Source organism: Hyperoodon ampullatus (genome assembly GCF_949752795.1).
Source record: "Hyperoodon ampullatus genome assembly, chromosome: 4".
Lineage (NCBI taxonomy): Eukaryota > Metazoa > Chordata > Mammalia > Artiodactyla > Ziphiidae > Hyperoodon > Hyperoodon ampullatus.
This window is the reverse complement of record NC_136917.1, coordinates 139,959,848-139,983,346: the sequence shown is the minus strand read 5'-3', so window position 1 is coordinate 139,983,346 and position 23,499 is coordinate 139,959,848. Positions and strand designations below refer to the sequence as shown.

Below are 23,499 nucleotides of genomic sequence, written 5' to 3'. Positions count from 1 at the left end.
GAGTGGCCCCCGCTTGCCACAACTGGAGATAGCCCCCGCACAGAAACGAAGACCCAACACAGCAAAAATAAATAAATTAATTAATAAAACTCCTACCCCAACATCTTAAAAAAAAAAAAAAAAAAAACCCAAAAGAAGCACCTAAAACCAATCAATTTCTGGAGGTGAAATATAAACAAATACACACAAAATATATTAAAAAAAAAGAAGTTGCTTAAACATAAGTTTATAAAACAAATAATTTAATTCAACAATCCACTTTCATTCCTCTCAGTGCCACAGACTGATTAATGAATTAAAAAACATATGAACCAAAGAACCAAACTACAGTTCACCTTCTGTTCATTCTCAGAAATCGTTATTACTCCTAGGATAATAAAGAAGTATGAAAATTCAAATGTATCATCAAATCTTCAACTTGAGGGGCTTCCCTGGTGGCGCAGTGGTTGAGAATCTGTCTGCCAATGCAGGGGACACGGGTTCGAGCCCCGGTCCGGGAGGATCCCACATGCCGTGGAGCAGCTGGGCCCGTGCGCCACAACTACTGAGCCTGCGCGTCTGGAGCCTGTGCTCCGCAACAAGAGAGGCCGCGATAGTGAGAGGCCCGCGCACCGCGATGAAGAGTGGCCCCCAATCGCCGCAACTAGAGAAAGCCCTTGCACAGAAACGAAGACCCAACACAGCCATAAAAAAAATAAATAAATAAATTTAAAAATAATAAATAAAATTAAAAAAAAAATCTTCAACTTGATTACAAGGAACAATAATGATGCCACACGTACCTAGAGAAAGGGCACTTCCTTCCTTGCAGCAGTTGCTTGCCATATGCGGATGTTTCTCCATATTTAACTTCAAATTTCAAAGCCAGAAGTACTTTTTTTTTTAAAAATAATTGGGATTTTGTTGTTGCTGTTGTTGTTGTTTTAATCTTTATTTATTTATTTGGCTGTGCCGGGTCTTAGTTGTGGAACAAGGGATTTTCGTTGTGGTATGTGGGATCTTTAGCTGCGGCATGCAGGACCTTTTAGTTGTGGCATGCGAACTCTTAGTTGCAACACGTGGGATCTAGTTCCCTGACCAGGGATCGAACCTGGGCCCCCCTGCATTGGGAGTGTGGTAGCCACTGGACCACCAGGGAAGTGCCAAGAAGTACTCTTATAATGACATTGTGATCACTTTATTTTATAAATGATGAGACCAGAAAAGTTGACAGATTTTACTAAAGACATTTCCACTGTACCCACCAATTCTTAATCTTATCCTAACCACTAGAAAATGTATCAAGTTTCTCAGACACATAACACTTGATTCAGCTGAACGTGAAGCACTTACCTGGTTGCCTGTTTAATTAGAGAACAAACAGAAAATGGACTTCCTGGTCTATCTGGAGGAAGGTTATTTACTGAATAAGTTTTCTCTTCTCTCTGAAAATTAGTTTAAAAGTTTAAAAAAGATTCAATAATAAATTTTGGCCATTATTACTTAGCTATTTTTTTCCTTAAAATATGTATTTATACAGTGAAAAGGCAAGCAGTTATCTTAAGTTAATCAACAGCTCATAAAAGGTAACTTTAAAAGGTATTTTATGATGCTTTTCCATTTTCCCTTTTTTTTTAAAAGTCTAGAATTCCTCCTATCAAAAGTTATCCTACTCAAAAATTACATTCTAATAGCCTATAACTTACTGCTCAATTTAAATCTTGGCTGTACTCAAATTAACAAACTAATTTCCCTGTGCATTAACAGGAAACCTACCATAAGCCCCTTTTTCCCTTTAGACAGAAAAAAAAAAAAGAAGAAGGCAGCTAAATAGGCTTAAAAAACTGTTTTAATTACTATTTTAATTGAATGACTATATCATTTTGTTATATTTTATTAATGGAAGAACAATTGCTAGTTTGTGTAAGACAATATTATTATTTACAAGCTCAACTTCTTGAATTAGAAAAAAATGTTGTTTTGTTATTCCCTCTGAATTTCCTCTTTCTCAGACTCTTTCATGCTAGTGTTTACCAGGACTCTGTCTCCAGCCTTCTCTTATTTCCTGGTTTCTTCCTGGGTAATCCCAGGAGGGTCCAAAACTGTGTTCATAATAAATATCAAAACAGCAACAACTAACATTTATTAAACAGATGATACTATGTGCTAGGTGCTATGCTATGTAGTTTACAAAGGATTATCTCATTTACTCCTCAAAATAATCCTGAGAGATATGAACTATTAATGTCTAATTTTTAGATAAGGAAGCTGAGGCTTGAGGGCTAAGTAGTAGTAGAGGTCTGAATTGAACCACAAGAGAGTGTTGCCCATACTCTACCATCAGTGAGAGAAAATAAGCTTCAAAGTCGGAGCTGGATTCAAATCACAAGTGTGCCTTTCACTACTATAATGATGGGCAGGTTATACAAACTTGTGTTAAGTTTCAGTGCCTACAACCTATGAAATGGGGATACTACCTACCATCCAGATTGTCCCGAGGATTAATGAAATAATACATATATAAAGCAGTTGGGACAGAATTTAGTCTATAGTATGGTACTTAAAAAATAGTCTCTCCTCTTTTATCCTGGACTGTAGACTTGAATATCTAAATCTCTACCGGATATCACAAAGACATTTCAACTTCAACATGTCAAAATGAAATTACCTTCCCTTCAAAATCTGCATTTTTTTCCCCTCTCTCCTACTTCATATTTACCTCTGGTATGTCAATCATTACATGTTATTCCCTCTTCCTAGAACTCAGCTCCCTCCCTCCATCACCTCCCTTTGTCTGACTAACTCCTACTTTTCCTTCAGCATCAGGGAAGTCATTAAGGAGGTCCCATACGCTAGGTGAATCCCCTAGTTATGTCTACAAGCACAGAAAACCTCTATTCCTGCTTCTTGGTTTCCATTACAATTTCAATTTAATGTTTTATACTTAATGTTGGTCTTCTCTGCTAGAATGGAGCTTCGTGAAGGTAGGGGCTGAATCTGTTTTGCTGACCTCTGTATCCTCAGCATTTATTAGCACAGTGGGCTAAGTCACATGGTAGGCACTCAAAATATCGCACCTTAATTATTTATGTCTTTCTCTATTGGATACTGAGTTCCTCGAAGGTTCTTGTCTTTTTCCACTGCCTAATTTCATCAATTCTAAAATGCTTATTTTTCACAATTTAACCTCTCTTAAATAAAGATGCATCTTACAATTAAGAGTTTCTTTCAATTACTATCAGGCAGATGGGACTGAACTATAATAGAATTTAAATCTTTTATGGAAATCTCTTGGTAAGTTAAAAAAATGCCATCATCAATACAGTTTAGGTTTAAAAAATTTTTGGTTTAATCCAGTGCCTGGTACCACCACTCACTGATTAAGTCAATAACTTGGCATCATTTTCAACTCCTTCCTCATCCCCACTATCCCGTTCAGTCATTAGCTCTGTCTCCTTAATATTTCTTGGGTCCATTCTTATCTTTCCATTCTCATTACCACTGCCTGGCCCTCATACTTCCTTCTCTGCACTACTATACATGTCTTCTAACTGGTTCTACAGCTTGAAGTGCCACTGCTTCCCCATCTCAGTTCATCTTCCTCTGAAATGACCTAACAAAAATATGATGTCACTTCCCTACTTAAATCCTGCAGTGGCTCTCCAAAAGCAATAGGGTTTCTCATGCTCCATTAATGAACTGGCTCAACTTGGTCTAATCTCTTCTGTGGACATTTCCCCCACCATTCTACCTCTGTTTTAGTCTACTACAGCCTACCACAGCATTTTCATTTCCTTCAACATTCCATACTGGCCCCAGACTCTTGCCTCCAGTTAGATGACATTTATCTACTGTTCTATGCACTAGCAAAATAGTGTGTTGAACAAGACAAGGCTTACCTCTAGGTGGGTTAGTTAGTAAACAAACATTGATCAATATGAAAATGTCACAAAGTACTAAATGCCAAGAAGAAAAAAAGAGGAGGGTACCTTGATAGGGAGTGTCATGGGTAGCTTCTTTAATCTGGATAGTCAGGAAAAGCTTCCTTGAGGAGGTGACATTTAAATAGAAATTCTAATGACAAAAGGCCAGCCATGCAAAGAGTTGAGCAAGAACAGTGTTCCCTTAGCTATATGCTCCTCTAACATCCAGCCCTCTCTTGCATAACTCCTCCTGCCATGTCTTTCTCCAGAAGGCTTTCCTGGAGCCTCCCAAACAGGGTCAGGTACCCTTCCTTATGTGGGCCCAAAGCACCAAGTGTTTATCTCTATGGAAGCACTTACACTGTCAGTCCCTGTCAATCTTTCCTCTTTAAATTTTTAATTATACAAGCAATGGTACATTACTATATTTTGGTGGGAAGAGTTCAAAAATATTTCAGTCCCTCCTGACTCTTCCTCCCTCACAAAATCCCAGATTCCTCCCCAAAAGTAACCACTTCAGTTTAGTTTTTATCTGCCCAGATCTTTCCCTGTGCATTTACACATGTATTATATACAGTAACATAATTGGGTTTGGGGTTTGTTTTTTGTTCTTTACACAGAAGATATCATTGTACATCTTCTCATGCAACTTTTTTTTCACTCAACAGCATTTTGGAGATCTTTCAATATCTGTCTTTCTATGCGTCTACATCTTCCTCATTCTTTTAAACTGCTTCCAACATTCCCACGACCTGATCACCACAGCTTATTTCACCATTTTCTACTGATGAACATTTAGGTTACTTCCAGTTTTTCGCTACTACAAACAAGACCACAGTCCACATCCTTGGCCATGCTTCTTTGTATATATGTGCTCATATTTTTCTAGGATAGATACTTTAGAAGCAGAATTTCTAGCCAATTTTACTTGATATTATCAAGTTGGCCTTCATGAATCAATTTACACTCCAATCAACACTATGAAAGCACCCCTTTTCCCCATACACTTGCTGGCAGTAAATATCATCAACCTTCTGACAATTTGATGAGTGAAAAATATTATATCATTGTTATTTTAATCTGCATTTCTTTGATGCAAGTAGTAAAGTTGAACATGTTTTCAAATACTATGGGTTACATGGCATAATCATTCTTATCCTTTGCTCATTTTTCTATTAGGTTTTTCTTTGGTCTTTTTATTAATGATTTATAGTGTACAATATTTTCTTCCAGGCCTTTGTCTTTTTTACTTTATCTAATTTAACAGAAGTTAAATATTTAAAATTTAACATACATTTAAAAATTTCAAGCTGATCAAACTTTTCTTTATGCCTTCTGGTTTTCTGTATTGTACATAAGAAGGCCTTCCCTATCACAACACTATAAACACTGTCCTTCTATTTTCTTTTAATAAAAATAAAGTTTGGTTTCTTACATTTAGCCCTTTAATCCACCTGGAATTTATTTTGGAATATGGGTTAAAGTAAGGAGCAAACAATTTTACTCCCAAAAGAAAGCCAATTGTTTCTAAATCTTTTCACTCAAGTAGACAGAGGAGAATGAATGTGTTGCTCACTGGGGTCTGAGTGTGTAAAGCCCAAAGCAGTCCACCACAAAGGCACAACTAACTTGTCTGGAAGTTTTGTTTTATCTCCAAAGCACATGTGATATGTTTGCTTCAGTATAAAAATTATCACCCCCTCCCCATGACACCTTTGGGTAAAACTGAAGCTCCAGGAAGATGTTCTGTATTTGCCTTGTAGTTTTTTGAACTCTCGATACACAGCAGTCAGTAATGTGGATGTACATGCATACCCACTCTATTTGCCTGTTTACTGAATCATCTTATGCACTACACATGTGCGTGCGTGCACACACGCACACGCACGCGCACACACACACACACTACTATTACTGGTCATGCTTTCGTCTCATTTGCCTGTTTGCCTGACTGACTACTAGACTGTGAACTCTTGACTGCAAGAACGCTTCATCTTTACCCAGTGCTTAGAAGAGTGCCTGCCTACGAATGTTCAATTAATATTTATTGAATAAATACTTTCCTACAAATAGACTTCAGCAGGGAATCTGCTCTAATATATACTAAAATATTTATGAATAAAATGATACTTGGGATTTACTTAAAAGTAAATAGGGAGTGGAGGGGGCAGTGGGAAGTATAGATGGAACAAGCTGGGTAATGGGTACATGAAGGTCTGTTAACGCTAGTCTTTCTGCTTTTGCATATGTTTGAAATTTTCCCTAGTTAAAAAAAAATCTGCTCTAGTTTTAAGTCTCCTTCCTAGCAACCCTGATAATCTTATCACTCAAATACTCTGTAATAGAGAAAGAAAACGTATTATGTTCCATCCTGCAAAGCAAAGTTGTGTGATACTATAGTAATCCCTATAAAAGGGTGGATTTCAAGTGTCAGACTGGGAACAAGCAAATTTAGACTATTAACAAAATTTCCACATGATTACATTTGGTCTGATATATTAAATAGATCATGTTATGTTTCACTGTTTTCAACAACAGAACGATCCTGTTCAATGTTCTAATTGTATATGAAGATTTAGGAGTTAAGAGGTGTTTTAAATATGCAAGCAATTGTATGTGGAGAGAAAAGAATGTGCTTTTTAATATGCAAATATTAATTCAAAGAAGTATACTGATTCAAAATAATATTGCTGGTTTCAGTGTTTCCTATTGATAAATTCTATGACAGAAGAAATTTAACTTCTGATTTAAACACAAACTGCTTAGGCAAATGGATGACAGAATACTGGATGAGAATACAGCAAAAATAAGGCAGTTAGTAATTACTGTGCCAATACTGGCAGTAAGATTATATTAATTCTCTAGACTAAGAAGTAGTAGCAAGAAATTTTATAAAAGATCAAATTTCCCATATATATATATATATATATATATATATATTCAGAATTATTTAGAAACAGCTATGTACCAAAAATCTTCTTGAGCTGAGACCTCGTTGTCAACTTACCTCTTCTGATCCTTCTTGAATGGAATAATATGTAAAATAGTTTCCCAAATAAGCTCCTTCTGATTTGAAAACAGATCCATCTCCAGGATAAACCTCTATTGAGTTCATATTTTTGTGGGTAAGTCTAAGGAAAAGAAATAATCATTAAAAAAATATTTTTCTCATTGAGATTAACATATAGATGATGGCAATCATATTAAAAAAAAAGGTAGTATAAGGGTTTTTTTTGCCTATCTAAAAAAAAGGATAATTTCATACTCTGCACATCAACCAGCTAAATTAATTTTTTTGCAAAAAATAAACAGAACACCCAGAATTGGTTAATGTATCTATTTCAACTAAGCTCAACTTCTAGAAGTCAGGCATCTTGTCTTATCATCCTGGTATCCCACTGCCACTCACAGTGGCTGGTACATTATAGTCATCAAAGCAACGCCCACTGCATAGGAGTTAAATATGACAACTCCAGAACCTAAAAATAATATTATTCTGTAAAAATGAAACTAGTAGAATCAATACCTGATGGATGAGGTTAGCCATGTGTAAAAGGAGCCACCCCTAAGAGAAGGTGACTGTACCTGGAGCAGCCAGGTACAGTCAAGGTATTGGGTATATAATTTATAAAAACTTAAGCCAAGTCAATTTTATTGAAACGTATATGAAGAACATATTGTCAGAAGGGGGTGGGTTTAGGTCTCATTTGTTTATTTTTGTTTTTATTTCCATTACTCTAGGAAACAGATCCAAAAAGATATTGCTGCAACTTATCTTTTGAACACTCTTTGGAGTGTGCTGCCCATATTTTCCTCTAGGAGTTTTATGGTTCCCAGTATTACATTCAAGTCTTTAATCCATTTTGAGTTTATTTTTGTATATAGTGTTAGAGAATGTTCTAATTTCATTCTTTTACATGTAGCTCTCCAGTCTTCCCAGCACCACTTATTAAAGAGACTGTTTTTTCTCCATTGTATAGTCTTGTCTCCTTTGTCATAGATTAATTGACCAGAGGTGCGTGGATTTATTTCAGCACTTTCTATCCTATTCCATTGATCTATATGTCTGTTTTTGTGCCAGTACCATACTACTCTGATTACTGTAGCTTTGTAGTATAGTCTGAAGTCAGGGAGCCTGATTCTTCCAGCTCCATTTTTCTTTCTCTAGATTACTTTGGCTATTTGGGGTCTTTTGTGTCTCCATACAAATTTTAAGATTTTTTTGTTCAAGTTCTGTGAAAAATGCCATTGGTAATTTGATAGGGATTGCAATGAATCTGTAGATTGCCTTGGGTAGTATAGTCATTTTAACAATGTCGATGTTTCCAATCTAAGAACACGGTATATCTTTCCACCTGTTTGTGTCGTCTTCAATTTCTTTCATCAGTGTCTTACAATTTTCAGAGTACGGGTCTTTTGTCTCCTTAGGTAGGTTTATTCCTAGGTATTTCATTCTTTTTGATGTGATGGTAAGTGGAATTGTTTCTTTAATTTCTCTAAGTTTCTCTAAACCTAATTAAACTTAAAAGCTTTTGCACAGCAAAGGAAACCATAAACAAAACGAAAAGGCAACCTATGGACCGGTAGAATATATCTGCAAATGATGCTACTGACCAGGGATTAATTTCCAAAATATATAAACAGCTCACACAGCTCAATATCAAAAAAACAAACAACCCAATTAAAAACTGGGCAGAAGATCTAAATAGACATTTCTCCAAAGAAGACATACAGATGGCCAACAGGCACATGAAAAACTGCTCAACATTGCTAATTATTAGAGAAATGCAAATCAAAACTACAGTGAGGTATCACCTCACACCAGTCAGAATGGCCATCATCAAAAAGATCACAAATAACAAATGTTGGTGAGGATGTGGAGAAAAGGGAACCCTCCTACACTGTTGGTGGGAATGTAAATTGGTGTAGCCACTATGGAGAAGAGTATGGAGGTTCCTTAAAAAACTAAAAATAGAGTTACCATATGATCCAGCAGTCCCACTCCTGGGTACATATCCAGAAAAGATGAAATGTCTAATTCAAAAAGATACGTGCACCCCAATGTTCATAGCAGCACTATTTACAATAGCCAAGACACAGAAGCAACCTAAATGTCCATTGACAGATGAATGGATAAAGAAGATGTGGTATAATATACAATGGAATACCACTTGGCCTTAAACAAGAATGAAATAATGCCATTTGCAGCAACATGGATGGACCCGGAGATTATCATACTAAGTGAAGTAAGCCAGACAGAGAAAGACAAGTATCGTATGATATCACTTACATGTGGAATCTTAAAAAACAAAACAAAACAAAACAAATGAACTTATTTGTAAAACGGAAATAGACCCACAGACATAGAAAACAAACTTGTGGTTACCAAAGGGGAAAGGGCAGGAGGCATAAATTAGGAGTTTGGGATTAACATATACACACGACTATATATAAAATAGATAACCAACGGGGACCTACTGTATAGCACAGAGAACTATACTCAATATTTTGTAATAATCTCTAAGGGAAAAGAATCTGAAAAAGAATATATGTATATACATACACACACACATACATATATATGTATAACTGAATCACTTTGCTGTACACCTGAACCTAACACAACATTGTAAATCAACTATACTTCAACAAAAAATTTTTAAAAATAAAAGTAAACACTAGTCATTAGAGAGGGGTACTTTGTGGTAGAATAGGGATAATTCAATAGAATAGTTCAGACACAGAGGAGACATTCAGTGAATATTTGTGGCATGAATGGTGGCTGAAATCTCTCCTAGGCTAGCTAACTTCTCCTCTAATTCCATGCTCAACAGGCATCCTTCTGATGTGACTAATTCAGATGACTAGATCCCCTGTTGCTTGGAAGCGGTATCCTAAATAACTGGCAAAACACTTCATTCACAAGCAAAACTAATCCCTCATTGGCTTTGGCGTTGTCACAAAAATCTTGTGAATGTGGTTAATGTGAATTAGTCACAAGACATCTATGTGGACTAATAAAATTATTAAATTTTATTCAGTTTTAATTAAATTTAATTTAAATTAAATTTTATTAGTACACATAGAGATCTGTAAAACTCAGGGCCAAACACAGGAGAATGGTGGCCCCAGGCAAAACTGTACTCACGGGGGAGTCTATCCACAAGGCTAGTCCTATACCCTCTGTGACATTGCTAAATAGCTCCAAATGCAACACAAGTGCCTTACCTATAGGTAATACCCTTGTACCAAACCACTTTCACTAGTTCAGGATAGGAATATTCTTCTTCACCAAACTGTCTCTGTGAAAGTGAATCACAAAAATTCCACCTGTGAAGGACAAAATACAAGCTATTAATTCTGGTTGCCTAACATAATTACCTTTAGAAGTGAAGAGAACAGTGCTACTGTAGTAAGATTTATTTCTCGAAGTCATTAGATCAAAGAAAAGTAAAAATTAATATGAAAGTGCATTAATGAAATTTAAAACTACAGTTGACCCTTGAACAACATGGGGGTTGGGGGCACTAACCCCAGTGCAGTAGAAAACCGAGTACTGTTATCTCTGCCTCAAAAACAAAGGAGTTTATAAATGACTCACCCAAGGGCAGGAAGCTGAAACAGTTTGGATAAAATCAGGACTCAAACCCTAGTTCTGTTGATTCCCCAAATTGTGATCTCTAATCGAACACAAACTTTCACCCCATACTTAGTTCATTTAAACATCTGAAAAATAAAAATACAAGCACTATATTTATTGAAAAAACCCTGCGTATAAGTGGACCCACACAGTTCAAATCCATGTTGTCCAAGAGTCAACTGTAATCTTATTTTTCCATGTATTTTTCTTAGTATTTCTAATAATCTCATTATTGAATCTCAGCATAAATACATAAATTAAGTTTCACTAACCTTTAAAATTTAGGATTCAAACAATAAATATTTACTGAAATATCTATGGTGAGCCAGGCACTGTGCAATACACACTATGGATATGACACCCAAGAAAGCAGACATGGTCCCTGCCCTCAATGGAGATTCTATCTAGCAGGGACATAAAGTAGTAGATACTGAACATAAAGAAAAGAGAATTACTGTATGCTATGGGATTGTATAGAGCCTAATCTAATCTAGGGACTTCAGAATAATGACCCTAAGGAAGAAAGGCTTATTTATGCTAAGACCTGGAAATGAGCATAAGTTAGTGAGCTGAGAGAGATAAAGGGAGTGTTCCTGGCATGGAAAGAGTAGGTGCCGTGGTAAAAGAAAGCTTGGGCGAGAATTCTATGGACCGCAAGAAGTCCAGTTTAGCAAGAGTAGAGAAAGCAAGGGCAAGAGTGGTGAGGATTACAGACCCACGAAGAGACCATGTAACGGAAGGCCTGTTAAGCCATGCCTGAGGATAATGGATTTCAATCAACGCCAGTGGCAAGTTATTGAAAAACTGTTAATTTAGAAGCATAAATCTCTTTTGATGTGTACTTTATAATACTGGAATTCCCAATTCTAACTACATAATCATGACAAGGCTAAAAATCATTCCCATTTTTTGTTTCCAATAACAAATATGTACTCAGAAGACTACCTGGGATCATATCCCAATTCTACAAGCACTAGGTGTGAGACTGTGCTTGGGTTATTTAACATTTCTGTGTCTCAAGTTCCTCTACAAAATGGGGCTGATAATAGTACTTACCTCATGGGGTTACTATGAGGACAAAATAGGTAAAGTATAACCATGCCTGGCACAAAGTAAGTGCTCTGTGTTAGCTATTATCATTATTACTACACTACTTATACAGAGTTCATGTTACAAATCTATAACCATTAGGCTATTCATTTCTTAGTGAAGGTAAAAGGTTTGTACCTAGCCATCCAGAAGCCTCTCCATGTCTATCCCTGTTGAAGATGGACATATTTACAGTCAGTTAACCAAAGACAAGGGTGTCCTCTGAGGCTATGTATGAAAGAAAGAACCCATGATCACACACTTGTCAGGTCCATGCTCCAGCAAAAGAGCTAACAGTTTCCACTAAGCAGCAGCGGATGCTTCCCAGGGCTCGCTCCCACAGAGCTCTGTGCCGTCACTTACCACACTTTAACAATCTTTTCAGTGATAGTGACCCTTACTAGACTCTAAGCTCCTAGAAAGCAGGGACTCTTAATCATCTCTACAGTCTCCATGCTTAACAAAGTACCTAGTGTAGTCAGCCTTCCACCAACATCCAATGCATGGATGTAAAGTAAGAAATATAAGCAACACATTAGCTGGGGACATTATTTACTATCCGTTACAAGCAAAGTTTTAGATCAACTGAACTTTCCTTATGCATGGTATCAGATGATTCAGAAAGAAAAATGATCCTTAGGTAAGGTCTGGTTCTGACAAAAGCATTAGGACAAATAAGTCATTCTTCCATTACCTGTGCAGGTGTGGGACAGGACAGCTTAGTAACAGGGCCCTGGGAAGAACAGAAACTTCTTTTCCTCTTTCCTCAGAAACGTCAGAAGTTAAAATTCTCTTCTGGGTGATATCTGCATCAGTTCCAGACATATTACTGATTTTATTATGAAAACGAAGTGCTAAAGACAAAGGATATTCCCATTCCTCTGGACAGGAGGCCACAGACCAGCACTGCTTTACCCATGTGTATACACATGTGTCTTTTGTCCCAGGTGAAGACAGCGCCTCCCTCCCTTCAGTTCCATTTACACAACTCTTCTCTAAAGGTTCTTTGGGTTTCGTGATCTGATAATAAAGTTCATTTTCTTTATTCTTCAGTCTCTGTCCTGATAAACTTCCATATGTACAGATTTTGCCAGCTTTTTCAACTAGTTTGTCCTTTTTGGCTTTATTAATTTTTTCTGACAGTACTATAGATGAGTCTGGCTTCTGGCTTACTTTACACAAAAAATGTACTGTAAATTCATGCTGAGATTTGGGCAGGCAAAGGTATGCATGACCATCTAAAGATGATATCTTCACGGTGCCACTCTGCATACATATCATGCCATCATCAGTATCAAGACCGGGCCATCTGACTTCTGAGATGTCAGTGAATATATGCTGAGTTGAGGGGAGAAAAAGGGATGGTATTTTCTGTTAACAGTCCAATTTTTCCATACATTTGATACTTACATATTACTTAAGAAAGCTCTTAAAGTTGTGTGTTCTACTACCTAGAAAGAATGAAAAATGTCAGCCTATATATGGTTTTCCAGAGAACACTTGCTACTGTTAAGATTATTTCTTAGAAAAGTAGACATAAAACACACACACACACTCTCTGACAAAAAGGACAGAAAAGAAGAAAAAGAAAAATCAACTTGGTTATATTTAATGTTAAACGTATTTTGATTTAAAGTGTACAATGAATCAGAGATAAATAGATTTTCAGCCCCTCCCCAAAAGTCTATTCTGAAAAATATAAATGAGGGAACACCAGCACTACTGTATGAAAAGCAATCATAACCTAAATGGTATGGAACCAGCGTAAAAATCACTGACAGAACAATTTAGAGAACATAGAAACAGACTCAACCGTGTCTCAAAATGTTACATATGATAACATAAGTTTTTCAAAACAAGGGGGGAAAGGGAGAGTTACATATTTAATAAATGGTACAGAAATTATTGAACAGCATTTGGGAAATGCTATCTCAAAGGATTATCACATGGACTAAATAGGATAACATGTATAAGGTACTCTTCCTACATAGCACCAGGTACAGCACACACTAAAATAAATTCCGGGTGCCTTAAAGGGTAATATTTTTTAAAAAATCGAATTACTGGGGCTTCCCTGGTGGCGCAGTGGTTGAGAGTCCGCCTGCCAATGCAGGACACACGGGTTCAAGCCCTGGTCTGGGAAGATCCCACATGCCACGGAGCAGCTGGCCCCGTGAGCCACAATTACTGAGCCTGCGCCTCTGGAGCCTGTGCTCCGCAACAAGAGAGGCCGCGATAGTGAGAGGCCCGCGCACCGCGATGAGGAGTGGCCCCCACTTGCCACAACTAGAGAAAGCCCTCGCACAGAAACGAAGACCCAACACAGCCATAAAAAAAAAAAAAAATTGAATTACTTAAAGGTAAACTGATCTGGACCAACAGCAAACAGATTCATAATAGGTAACAGTGCCTGTTGCATCTTTTCATATAAGATAAAAACGGCAAGTGTCACATAACAGTCTTTTAATCAGTTAAGCTTGCCAAACTACACATTTCACCTTCCATTTATATAAAACCTTAGATTTACGAAAACTACTGTCAAGAAAGCCTCGTAAATTTACAGTGCTATCTATGTGTACAGATATTAGTGTGCTAAAATTAAGGGAAGTATTCATACCATTTGCAGCAACATGGATACAACTAGAGATTACTGTACTAAGTGAAGTAAGTCAGAAAGGGAAAGACAAATACCATATGATATCACATATATGTGGAATCTAAAATGTGGCACAGGGCTTCCCAGGTGGCACAGTGGTTAAGAATCCACCTGCCAATGTAGGGGACACGGGTTTGAGCCCTGGTCTGGAAAGATCCCACATGCCGTGGAGCAACTAAGCCCGTACGCCACAACTACTGAAGCCCGCGTGCCTAGGGCCCGTGCTCCGCAACAAGAGAAGCCACCACAATGAGACGCCCACGCACCACAACGAAGAGTAGCCCCTGCTCACTGCAACTAGAGAAAGCCCGTATGCAGCAATGAAGACCCAACACAGCCAAAAATAAAACAAATAAATAAATAAATATAAATAAACAAAATGTGGCACAAATGAACCTATCTACAAAACAGAAACAGACTCACAGACATATAGAGATCAGACTTGTGGTTGCCAAGGGGGTGGGGGGGGAAGGGAGAGGGATGGACTGGGAATTTGGGGTTGGTAGATGCAAACTATTACATTTAGAATGGATAAACAACAAGGTCTACTGTATAGCACAGGGAACTATATCCAATCTCCTGGGATAAACCGTAATGGAAAAGAATATTAAAAAAAAAGAATGTCGGGCGTCCCTGGTGGCGCAGTGGTTGAGAGTCTGCCTGCCAATGCAGGGGACAAGGGTTCATGCCCCAGTCCGGGAAGATCCCACATGCCGCGGAGTGGCTGGGCCCGTGAGTCATGGCCGCTGAGCCTGCACGTTCGGAGCCTGTGCTCTGCAATGGGAGAGGCCACAACAGTGAGAGGCCCACGTACTGCAAAAAAAAAAAGAATGTCTATATGTGTATAACTGAGTCACTTTGCTGTACAGCAGATTGGCATGCCATTGTAAATCAACTATACTTCAATTAAAAAAATTATAAAAAAGTTAAGGGCAGTATTCATTGATGGCAAAGCTGCTTTATAAGGATGGTTCAGACAATTCTTTTTTCTAGAATTAGACAACCTAATGATCCTACTGCAGCATCAGCAGCGAGTTACGTAGTTTCAATGAATACTACGTAACCACTCAAAAGATACAGTGGATGGACTTCCTTGGTGGCTCAGTGGTTAAGAATCCACCTGCCAATACAGGGGACACAGGTTTGATCCCTGGTCCGGGAATATCCCACATGCCGTGGAGCAACTAAGCCTGTGCGCCACAACTATTGAGCCTGTGCTGTAGAGCCTGTGTGCAACAACTACTGAAGCCCGTGCGCCACAACTACTGTGCGCCACAACTACTGAAGCCAGCATGCCCTAGAGCCCATGCACTGCAAATACTGAGGCCACATGCCGCAACTACTGAAGCCCATGTGCCTAGAGCCCGTGCTCCCCAACAAGAGAAGCCACCGCAATGAGAAGCCTGTGCACCACAACGAACAGTAGCCCCCGCTCACCGCAACTAGAGAAAGCCCACGTGCAGCGACAAAGACCCAATGCAGACGGGAAAAAAAAAAAAAGATACAATGGAAAAAAACGGCCTTGTAAACTAAGTTATTAGCTTACAATTTTTCTTGACTCCTTTGCCATGAGACAATACAACAGAAAATTACTCAGTAAGCAGGCGAGCATCATGACTGTAGCAGAAAGTGCTTAAGAGACACAGTCTTCAGAGTCAGATAGACTGGGTTCAGATCCTGACTTTTCCACTTAGAAAATTTTCATGGACAATTTAGGTAAACTCTCTGAGATTTAGTTCCCTCACCTGTAAAAAGGGGTTTGGTAGGTAGCCAATACACCTGGTTTTGATTGTTTGGACATCCACTTTGATCAACAGGTACCCATGCCATACTGGTGTTATTAAATATTTTTAATACTATTCCTAGTTCTTGGCACATAGTAAACCCTCAAGAAATGATGGTTATTATTACTCCTAAAAGTTCAAAATAGAATGAAAGAATAAAATGTGTATACCCGTAAGTAATTACACATCTCTACTACACATTAACAAATAACTACACATAAGCTACTTAAAACGGCCACAAAATTTGTTAATTTTGACACCTCTGAGAATCAAAAAGTCACCAATCTGTAAAGTTCTGAGTATAATCCTCTTCTACAAAAAAAAAAAGGCAGAGAGTCATCAAAAAATCTACAAACAATAAATGCTGGAGAGGGTGTGGAGAAAAGGGAACCCTCTTGCACTGTTGGTGGGAATGTAAATCGATACAGCCACTATGGAGAACAGTATGGAGGTTCCTTAAAAAACTAAAAATACAACTACCATATGACCCAGCAATCCCACTACTGGGCATATACCCTGAGAAAACCATAATTCAAAAAGAGTCATGTGGGCTTCCCTGGTGGCGCAGTGGTTAAGAATCCGCCTGCCAACACAGGGGACACGGGTTCAAGCCCTGGTCCAGGAAGATCCCACATGCCGTGGAGCAACTAAGCCCGTGCGCCATAACTACTGAGCCTGTGCTCTAGAGCCCGTGAGCCACAACTACTGAGCCTGCATGCCACAACTACTGAAGCCCATGCACCTAGAGCCCGTGCTCCACAACAAGAGAAGCCACTGCAATGAGAAGCCTGCACACCGCAACAACGAGTAGCCCCCACTTGCCACAACTAGAGAAAGTCTGCACGCAGCAACGAAGACCCAACGCAGCCAAAAATAAAATAAATTAAATAAATAAATTTAAAAAAAGAGTCATGTACCCCAAGGTTCATGGCAGCACTATTTACAATAGCCAGGACATGGAAGCAACCTAAGTGTCCATCGACAGACGAATGGATAAAGAAGATGTGGTACATATATACAATGGAATATTACTCAGCCATAAAAAGAAACAAAATTGAGTTATCTGTAGTGGGGTGGATGGACCTAGAGTCGGTCATATAGAGTGAAGTCAGAAAGAGAAAAACAAATACCATATGCTAACACATATATATGGAATATATATAGAATCTAACACATATATATGCTAACACATATAAATGGTTCTGAAGAACCTAGGGCAGGACAGGAATAAAGATGCAGACATAGAGAATGGACTTGAGGATGCAGGGAGGGGGAACGGTAAGCTGGGACGAAGTGAGAGAGCGGCATGGACATATATACACTACCAAATGTAGAACAGATAGCTACTGGGAAGCAGCCGCATAGCACAGGGAGATCAGCTCGGTGCTTTACGACCACCTAGAGGGGTGGGATAGGGAGGGTGGTAGGGAGACGCAAGAGGGAGGGGATATGGGGATATATGTATATGTATAGCTGATTCACTTTGTTATACACCAGAAACTAACACAACATTGTAAAGCAATTATACTCCAATAAAGATGTTAAAGGAAAAAAAAAGGCAGAGAGATAAACTATATAACTTCTGTGTCTCGATGTACAAAATATCAAAACACCCTAGTCTGTGGAAATATATAGGCCTATGTGTTCTATAGCAACATGTCTATGCTCAAAGTGTCATGAAGAAGAAGACTAAATATTAAACTACCTGTTTGTAATTACTTGTCCTCAAATATTTGTTTTAAAAATGAAGTTTAAAAAATATTACCTTTTTCCTTTCAGAAGGTATGATGCTTTCAGATAAAAAAGGGCAAGTAGCAAAGGAGTTACGGAAATCCAGGGCTCGCTGTAGCTGCTCCTACAAAAAGAAATACAAAGTAATTTAAAAAAATGATTTGAAAATCAACTTAGAATGACAGTAATCTGGAATACTAACTACTTTCCATATTCTGGCCACCTGAACAATATTTTAGTATTAAAAAGAGTAGTTTTTGTGTCATCTTTACTTACTCGGTACGTGCTAATAACAAAGTGTGTCCTTTGGCGAATTCTTTCTGGTTGTTGTAAAGGATGTGCTGAAATAGGAGGTGCTTTTTCAAATAAAAATTCAGAGCCACAGGGAGAAAGCTGCAATCTGGAACCATCAACATATTGTACTTGCACTGAGTCATCTTCATAAAGTACTATTTGCACTTCAGCCGCCATTATTGTGACTATGGCTAAAATGTCCTTCCAAGGCAAAGGCTGAGGAAATAAGAAATACAGTAGCACCAAATAGTTCTCTTCATGTACAAAAGTTCTATCAAAATAAGTGGATGAACATAAGCAAAACACAAAATTGCCACTGCATTTACTTTTGTTGAATGAAAAGTGATTATCTTGCTATACACGCTTATGTGATCTGAATGCCTTCATTAACCCCAAGGGCTCTACTTCATTGTGGAAGATAACTGAGAGGGAGATGGCCCACCAAGTTATAAATGCTCTTATCATTTTAGTAGCTTTACTTCTGAAGTTTAACTTCTGAAAACTGTATGCTCAGTATCTCATTTCAAACAACAAGCAAATTCCATCTTTGCAAAAAGAATACAGCAAATCATTTGTAGGACATGTAAAAGGCAGGCCAAAAGTAACTATTAGGCCTAAGGGAAAATAACACCTGGATTCTTGCCCCTAGCCTGGCATTAAGGAAGTAGATCCATGTCACGACTCAGAGAGCTAATTAACCACCTAGTGTCTTAGATTCATCCTTATTTCATTGAATTCAATTTCCTCTTCTTTACCTCTGAAATGTCTCTGTATTTTCACTTACGCTTTCCATATAGGTATGACGCAAGGGGAATGGAGGGCTGGGTTCCAAGTCCACTAGCTCATAGCTATAAACCACAGGTTGGCTGGGTTGGTTGTTTCCTTATTTGTAAAATGGGGGAAACAGGATCGTTGTGGGGATTAAATGAGACAACATGTATGACAGTGCCAGTAGTGTGAATGTTGCCTTGTAGGAGCTCAGTAAATTTTATGATTCTTTCTAAAACTAACTCCATCCCCTTCTAGGACATCATCTCCTTCTGTTACTCAGGTGATAAAGTTTCACCTGTCAGAAAAAAAAACTTTCCATAGATACCACTTTCCCCAGTTTACCTCTATTTCCTACCAATAAACTTCTCAGGTATAGTATCCACTCAGTGTCAGCTTTCTCTCCCAACAATCTTCGATGAATTGCAATCCAGCTTTCTCCTCCACCTTTCTACTGAAATTGTTTCACAACGGTCACCAGTATCTTCCTATACCCAATGACTTCAGTCTTCACCCTACTAAACTGGTCAACGTGTGACAATGTTGTCTATCTTCCCTTGCACCAAACTTCCTTTTCCTCTGCCTTTTATTTAAAAAAAAAACGGTGGTGGGTGTGCCATGGTCCCTCCTCCACCACCCCCTCTATATCTATTGCTTTTTTTAGTTTAATCATTCCTTTTCTTCACCATTCTCTCAAATCAAGGATTCATCAGCACCTGACCTTAGTTAGTCCCCATTTCATCTCTTCTTACTAGATACACTCATGTTGCTTTTATGCCCACCCTTGCTTTTTAAAAAAAATCGTACCCCTTTTCAATGTATATAATTAGCTACATATGATATAGCCTATAATCTTTTGCAGAATATGTCAGCATATAAGTAAATATTAAACCAATATTAAACGATCTCTCCTGAGGAGATTCACACAACTTTAATCATTTTCTTCCTCTAGAGAACTTCCAAATCTACCTGACCTCTCTCCAGAGCTTCCAGTTGCCTGCAGGACCTCTCTTCATGTCCCTGTTCCACAGATACATCAAACTCCACATGACTAAGATGGAACTTAATCACTCCCACCAAAAGCAGACTTCTGTAATACCCCCTAATTCACTTTCACTCTTAACTCCCTGGAGGCCAGTCTACAAACAGTAGCTAGAGGGACCTTTTAAAATAAATGAGATCTAACCCTTCTTGACTTACAACCCAACATTTGCACTTAGATAAAACCCGAATTCTTTTTTTTTAAATTAATTTATTTTATTTATTTATTTTTGGCTGCATTGGGTTTTCTTTGGTGTGCATGGGCTTTCTCTAGTTGCAGCGAGCGGGGGTTACTCTTCGTTGTGGTGCACAGGCTTCTCATTGCGGTGGCTTCCCTTGTTGCAGAGCACAGGCTCTAGGAGCGCGGGCTTCAGCAGTTGTGGCACGCCGGCTCAGTAATTGCGGCTCACGGGCTCTAGAGCACAGGCTCAGTAGTTGCAGTGCATGGGCTTAGTTGCTCCTTGGCATGTGGGATCTTCCCGAACCAGGGCTCGAACCCGTGTCCCCTGCATTGGCAGGTGGATTCTTAACCACTGCACCACCAGGGAAGTCCAAAACTCAAATTCTTAACCACAGCCTATGAAAGCCATACAACCTGCCCCCATCTATCTCTCCAATGTCATCTTCTACCTCTCCAGTGTCATCTCCTAACCCTCTCCTCCTTGTTCAGGACAACTTAGCTACGTTGGCCTTTTTAATGTTTTTTTAAGGAAGCTGTATCGCATGTCAGAACCTTTGCACTGTTCCTTCCGCCTAGCATGTCCTTTCCCTGGCTCATCACATGGCTGGTTCTTTGGCACCATTAATATCTCAGCACAAATATCTAACTTCCTCAAAGGCCTAACTTGACCAGTTAAAGTTGTTCCCAACCATCTCCCAATCACTTTTTATCCATTTCATCGTTTTTCTTCATAATATCTATTACTATCAAAACTATTCTATTTATTTACTTGCTTTTAGTCTTTTCCCACTAGGACATAAACTCAATCAGAGCAGGGCCCTCATCTGTCTTATTCACAGTTCTATCCCTGGCATCTAAAACAATACTTGGCCAATAATAAGGATGCAATAAATTTTTTAAAATGATAAATATATAAGTAATATATAAGAATATATAAGTGAATTTTAAAATTCTTGCTCCTCCTGAATTTGCAATTTGAGTTAATGGCATCTCAATGTTAGCAATATTTGATTTCTCAGTGTTTCCCTTTACATCCAAGTAACAAGTCCTGTTGATTTTGTCAGTCTCTCCCATAAATCTGGCTCCTCCTTTTCCTATTTCAGGCCTCAACTTTCCCCTCCATTCCTGTAAACTGTCTGGGAACTTTTTCCAATTTTTCCCCTCTCCAATCCATTTCCAGTACTGCCCTCACAAGTAACTTTACACAACCCGACCATACCAACCGCTTTACATCACTTGTCTACATACTTGTTAAACGGCAATAAATATTCATAGCAATAAATATATTTATATTGCAGCTATACGTATCATATATATGTATGATATCAACTTGCTATTTCTGAAAAAATCAAGTGCAGATACACAGTTGGAAAACATATTTTCTGATAACAACTGGAAAAAGGTCTTTATCTTTAGCCAAGTTTTCTTTTTTTTTTTTTAACAGCTTATTGGGGTATAATTGTTGTTTAGATTATTTAAACAATCAAGCACACACAAGAAACAGTAGAAATGTCTAAAGTTCCTGGCATCATAAAAAAAATAATCCAGCTCCAACCTAAATTTCCAGCCTCATCTCTACTGTCTTATTCCTGTTTGTGTTTTCACTACCCAGCACATTACGTCCGAGTATATTTAACGATCAAAAAGCCACAAGTTTGTTCTTGACATAAACGGGAACCTCATTTTTCAAAATGCGCTATCTAGTTACAGAAAAAGCCTCATCAAAACAACAACCAACGTCTTAAACTCACACAGCAAGCAGTTCTGAGCTGAAAAGTCGTGTTAATGAGGACAATCAACGGCCCTTGTGCTTTTAATTTGCCAAAATGGTCGGAGTAGAAACGTCTGCGCCTGCCCACGACTGCTTCTCGAGGAATTTGTCTTGAGTTTAACAAATTACCAGCAAGTTATGTTTCGCGATGAAAGAAAACAATCATAACCGAGAAGAGTAAGGCCACAGGGAGAGTATTTGGCGGTCTTTCGTCGAGTCCGAGGAGCGGAGGAGCAGCGGCAGCAGCAACGACAGCTCTGACCCCGGAGAGAAAGCGAAGGCAAACAGCTGCGATTCAAACTTTCCCGCACCATAGAAAAGCCGCCCCACTTTACAAATGAAGACCGGAAGTCCCGACCTGACCTCGCCCTCCGCTCGCATGGGGGGCGTGACCGGAAGTAGGGGAGGCGGGGGCTCCCAGTCCGGAAGCTGGTCCGCTCCTCTCCGGTTTTTACTTCCGGTACCCCACAAGGAACTGGTCTGACCTGGTTGGTTCAAACCTGGTTGGGACTCGCATTCTGATGGTCTATCTGAGATAGCTACAGAGGTGTAATTTAGTGGAGTAATGCTTATTTAAATAATCTAAGCAATTTTACGGCAATAAAGCCGTTAAAAAATTGGGCAAAGATAGAGACCTTCTTTTCCTAGTTTGGTATCAGAAAATGTCTTTCAACAGTTCTCTGCACCTTTTAAATCTTTTTCTACAATAGCAAGTGGATGCGTCTGCTATATTTATTTATTTCCATTAAAACAAGTATTTATGGAGAGCCTTTTATGTGCTGGGCGTGCTGGGGATAAAGCAGTGAATGAGACCCAGGGTTGAGGATGGGGTCTAGAGATTAACTGGAAAGAAACGACTGAACAATAATTTGATCACAGTTGTGATAAGTGTTACTAAGATAAAATACAGAGGTCTGTGGGAGTATATAGTGGGCAGACCTAACCTAGACTGAAGAAATATTTTCACTGAAATCCAAAGGCTAGGTAGGTGTTAGCCAAGTAGAGGGGAAAAGTGTTTCAAGCAGAGGTAACAGCCTTGTGTTAAGGCTCTGAGGCCCAAAGGAAAGATCTGGCCCCTTAAAAGGGCTGAAAAAAAAAAGCCAGTTTGGTTTAAGAATGATTAAAGAGAAGAGAGAGGCTCTTAGGGGAGAGAAGCCTGAAATTGGGCTATAGAGGTAGGTAGTACAGATTTATGAATTATGGACTTTATCTTAATAGCAGTGGTAAACTATTACAAGGGCTTTAAGCAAAAGGTGGCAGTACTAAGGGATTGAAATATAGCTCCTTAAATTCATCTCCATTTTTAAAAGTCTGATATGCAAATTGACCTCAATCTTATGTAAAGTGTAATAAGGGCATCCTCAGACAGCCATGTTTTCACTGATCTGTAACATCAGTTTTATTACACAGTGCTAACTTAGGTCCTATCCAGCTCCCACCTTTTCCCCCTCCAGTGTATAAGAACCTCCTATATATAAATTCTGTCTACTACAGAGGGGTTTTGTGGTGCTTTTTGTACTTTAGAAAAATTCCTGGAACTGCTGAATAGAGTGGACTGTAGGATATGAGAACAGACGTGTGGAGCCCAGTAAAAGGCTTTTGAAAGAGCAACAGGAGAGATGACGGCAGTTAAGACTCAAGA

At 38.7% G+C, this 23,499-nt stretch overlaps 1 protein-coding gene across 1 annotated transcript in view; it reads right to left on the bottom strand.

Annotated features, from left to right (window-relative positions):
* Positions 1–18,335, bottom strand: part of LOC307052809 (uncharacterized protein C5orf34 homolog) — a gene marked incomplete at its 3' end in the record, with an annotated part of 30,276 nt that extends 11,941 nt beyond the window's left edge. Inside the window, exons 1-6 of the mRNA XM_079703943.1 lie at positions 18,079–18,335; positions 17,837–17,926; positions 12,326–12,969; positions 10,131–10,232; positions 6,910–7,033; positions 1,333–1,424 (exon numbers count right to left, since the gene is read on the bottom strand). Of these exons, the coding sequence (XP_079560069.1) occupies positions 1,333–1,424; positions 6,910–7,033; positions 10,131–10,232; positions 12,326–12,969; positions 17,837–17,926; positions 18,079–18,273 (1,247 nt within the window). The 5' untranslated portion in view covers positions 18,274–18,335. The remainder of the gene's footprint in view (positions 1–1,332; positions 1,425–6,909; positions 7,034–10,130; positions 10,233–12,325; positions 12,970–17,836; positions 17,927–18,078) is intronic.
* Positions 18,336–23,499: the final 5,164 nt, after the last annotated feature.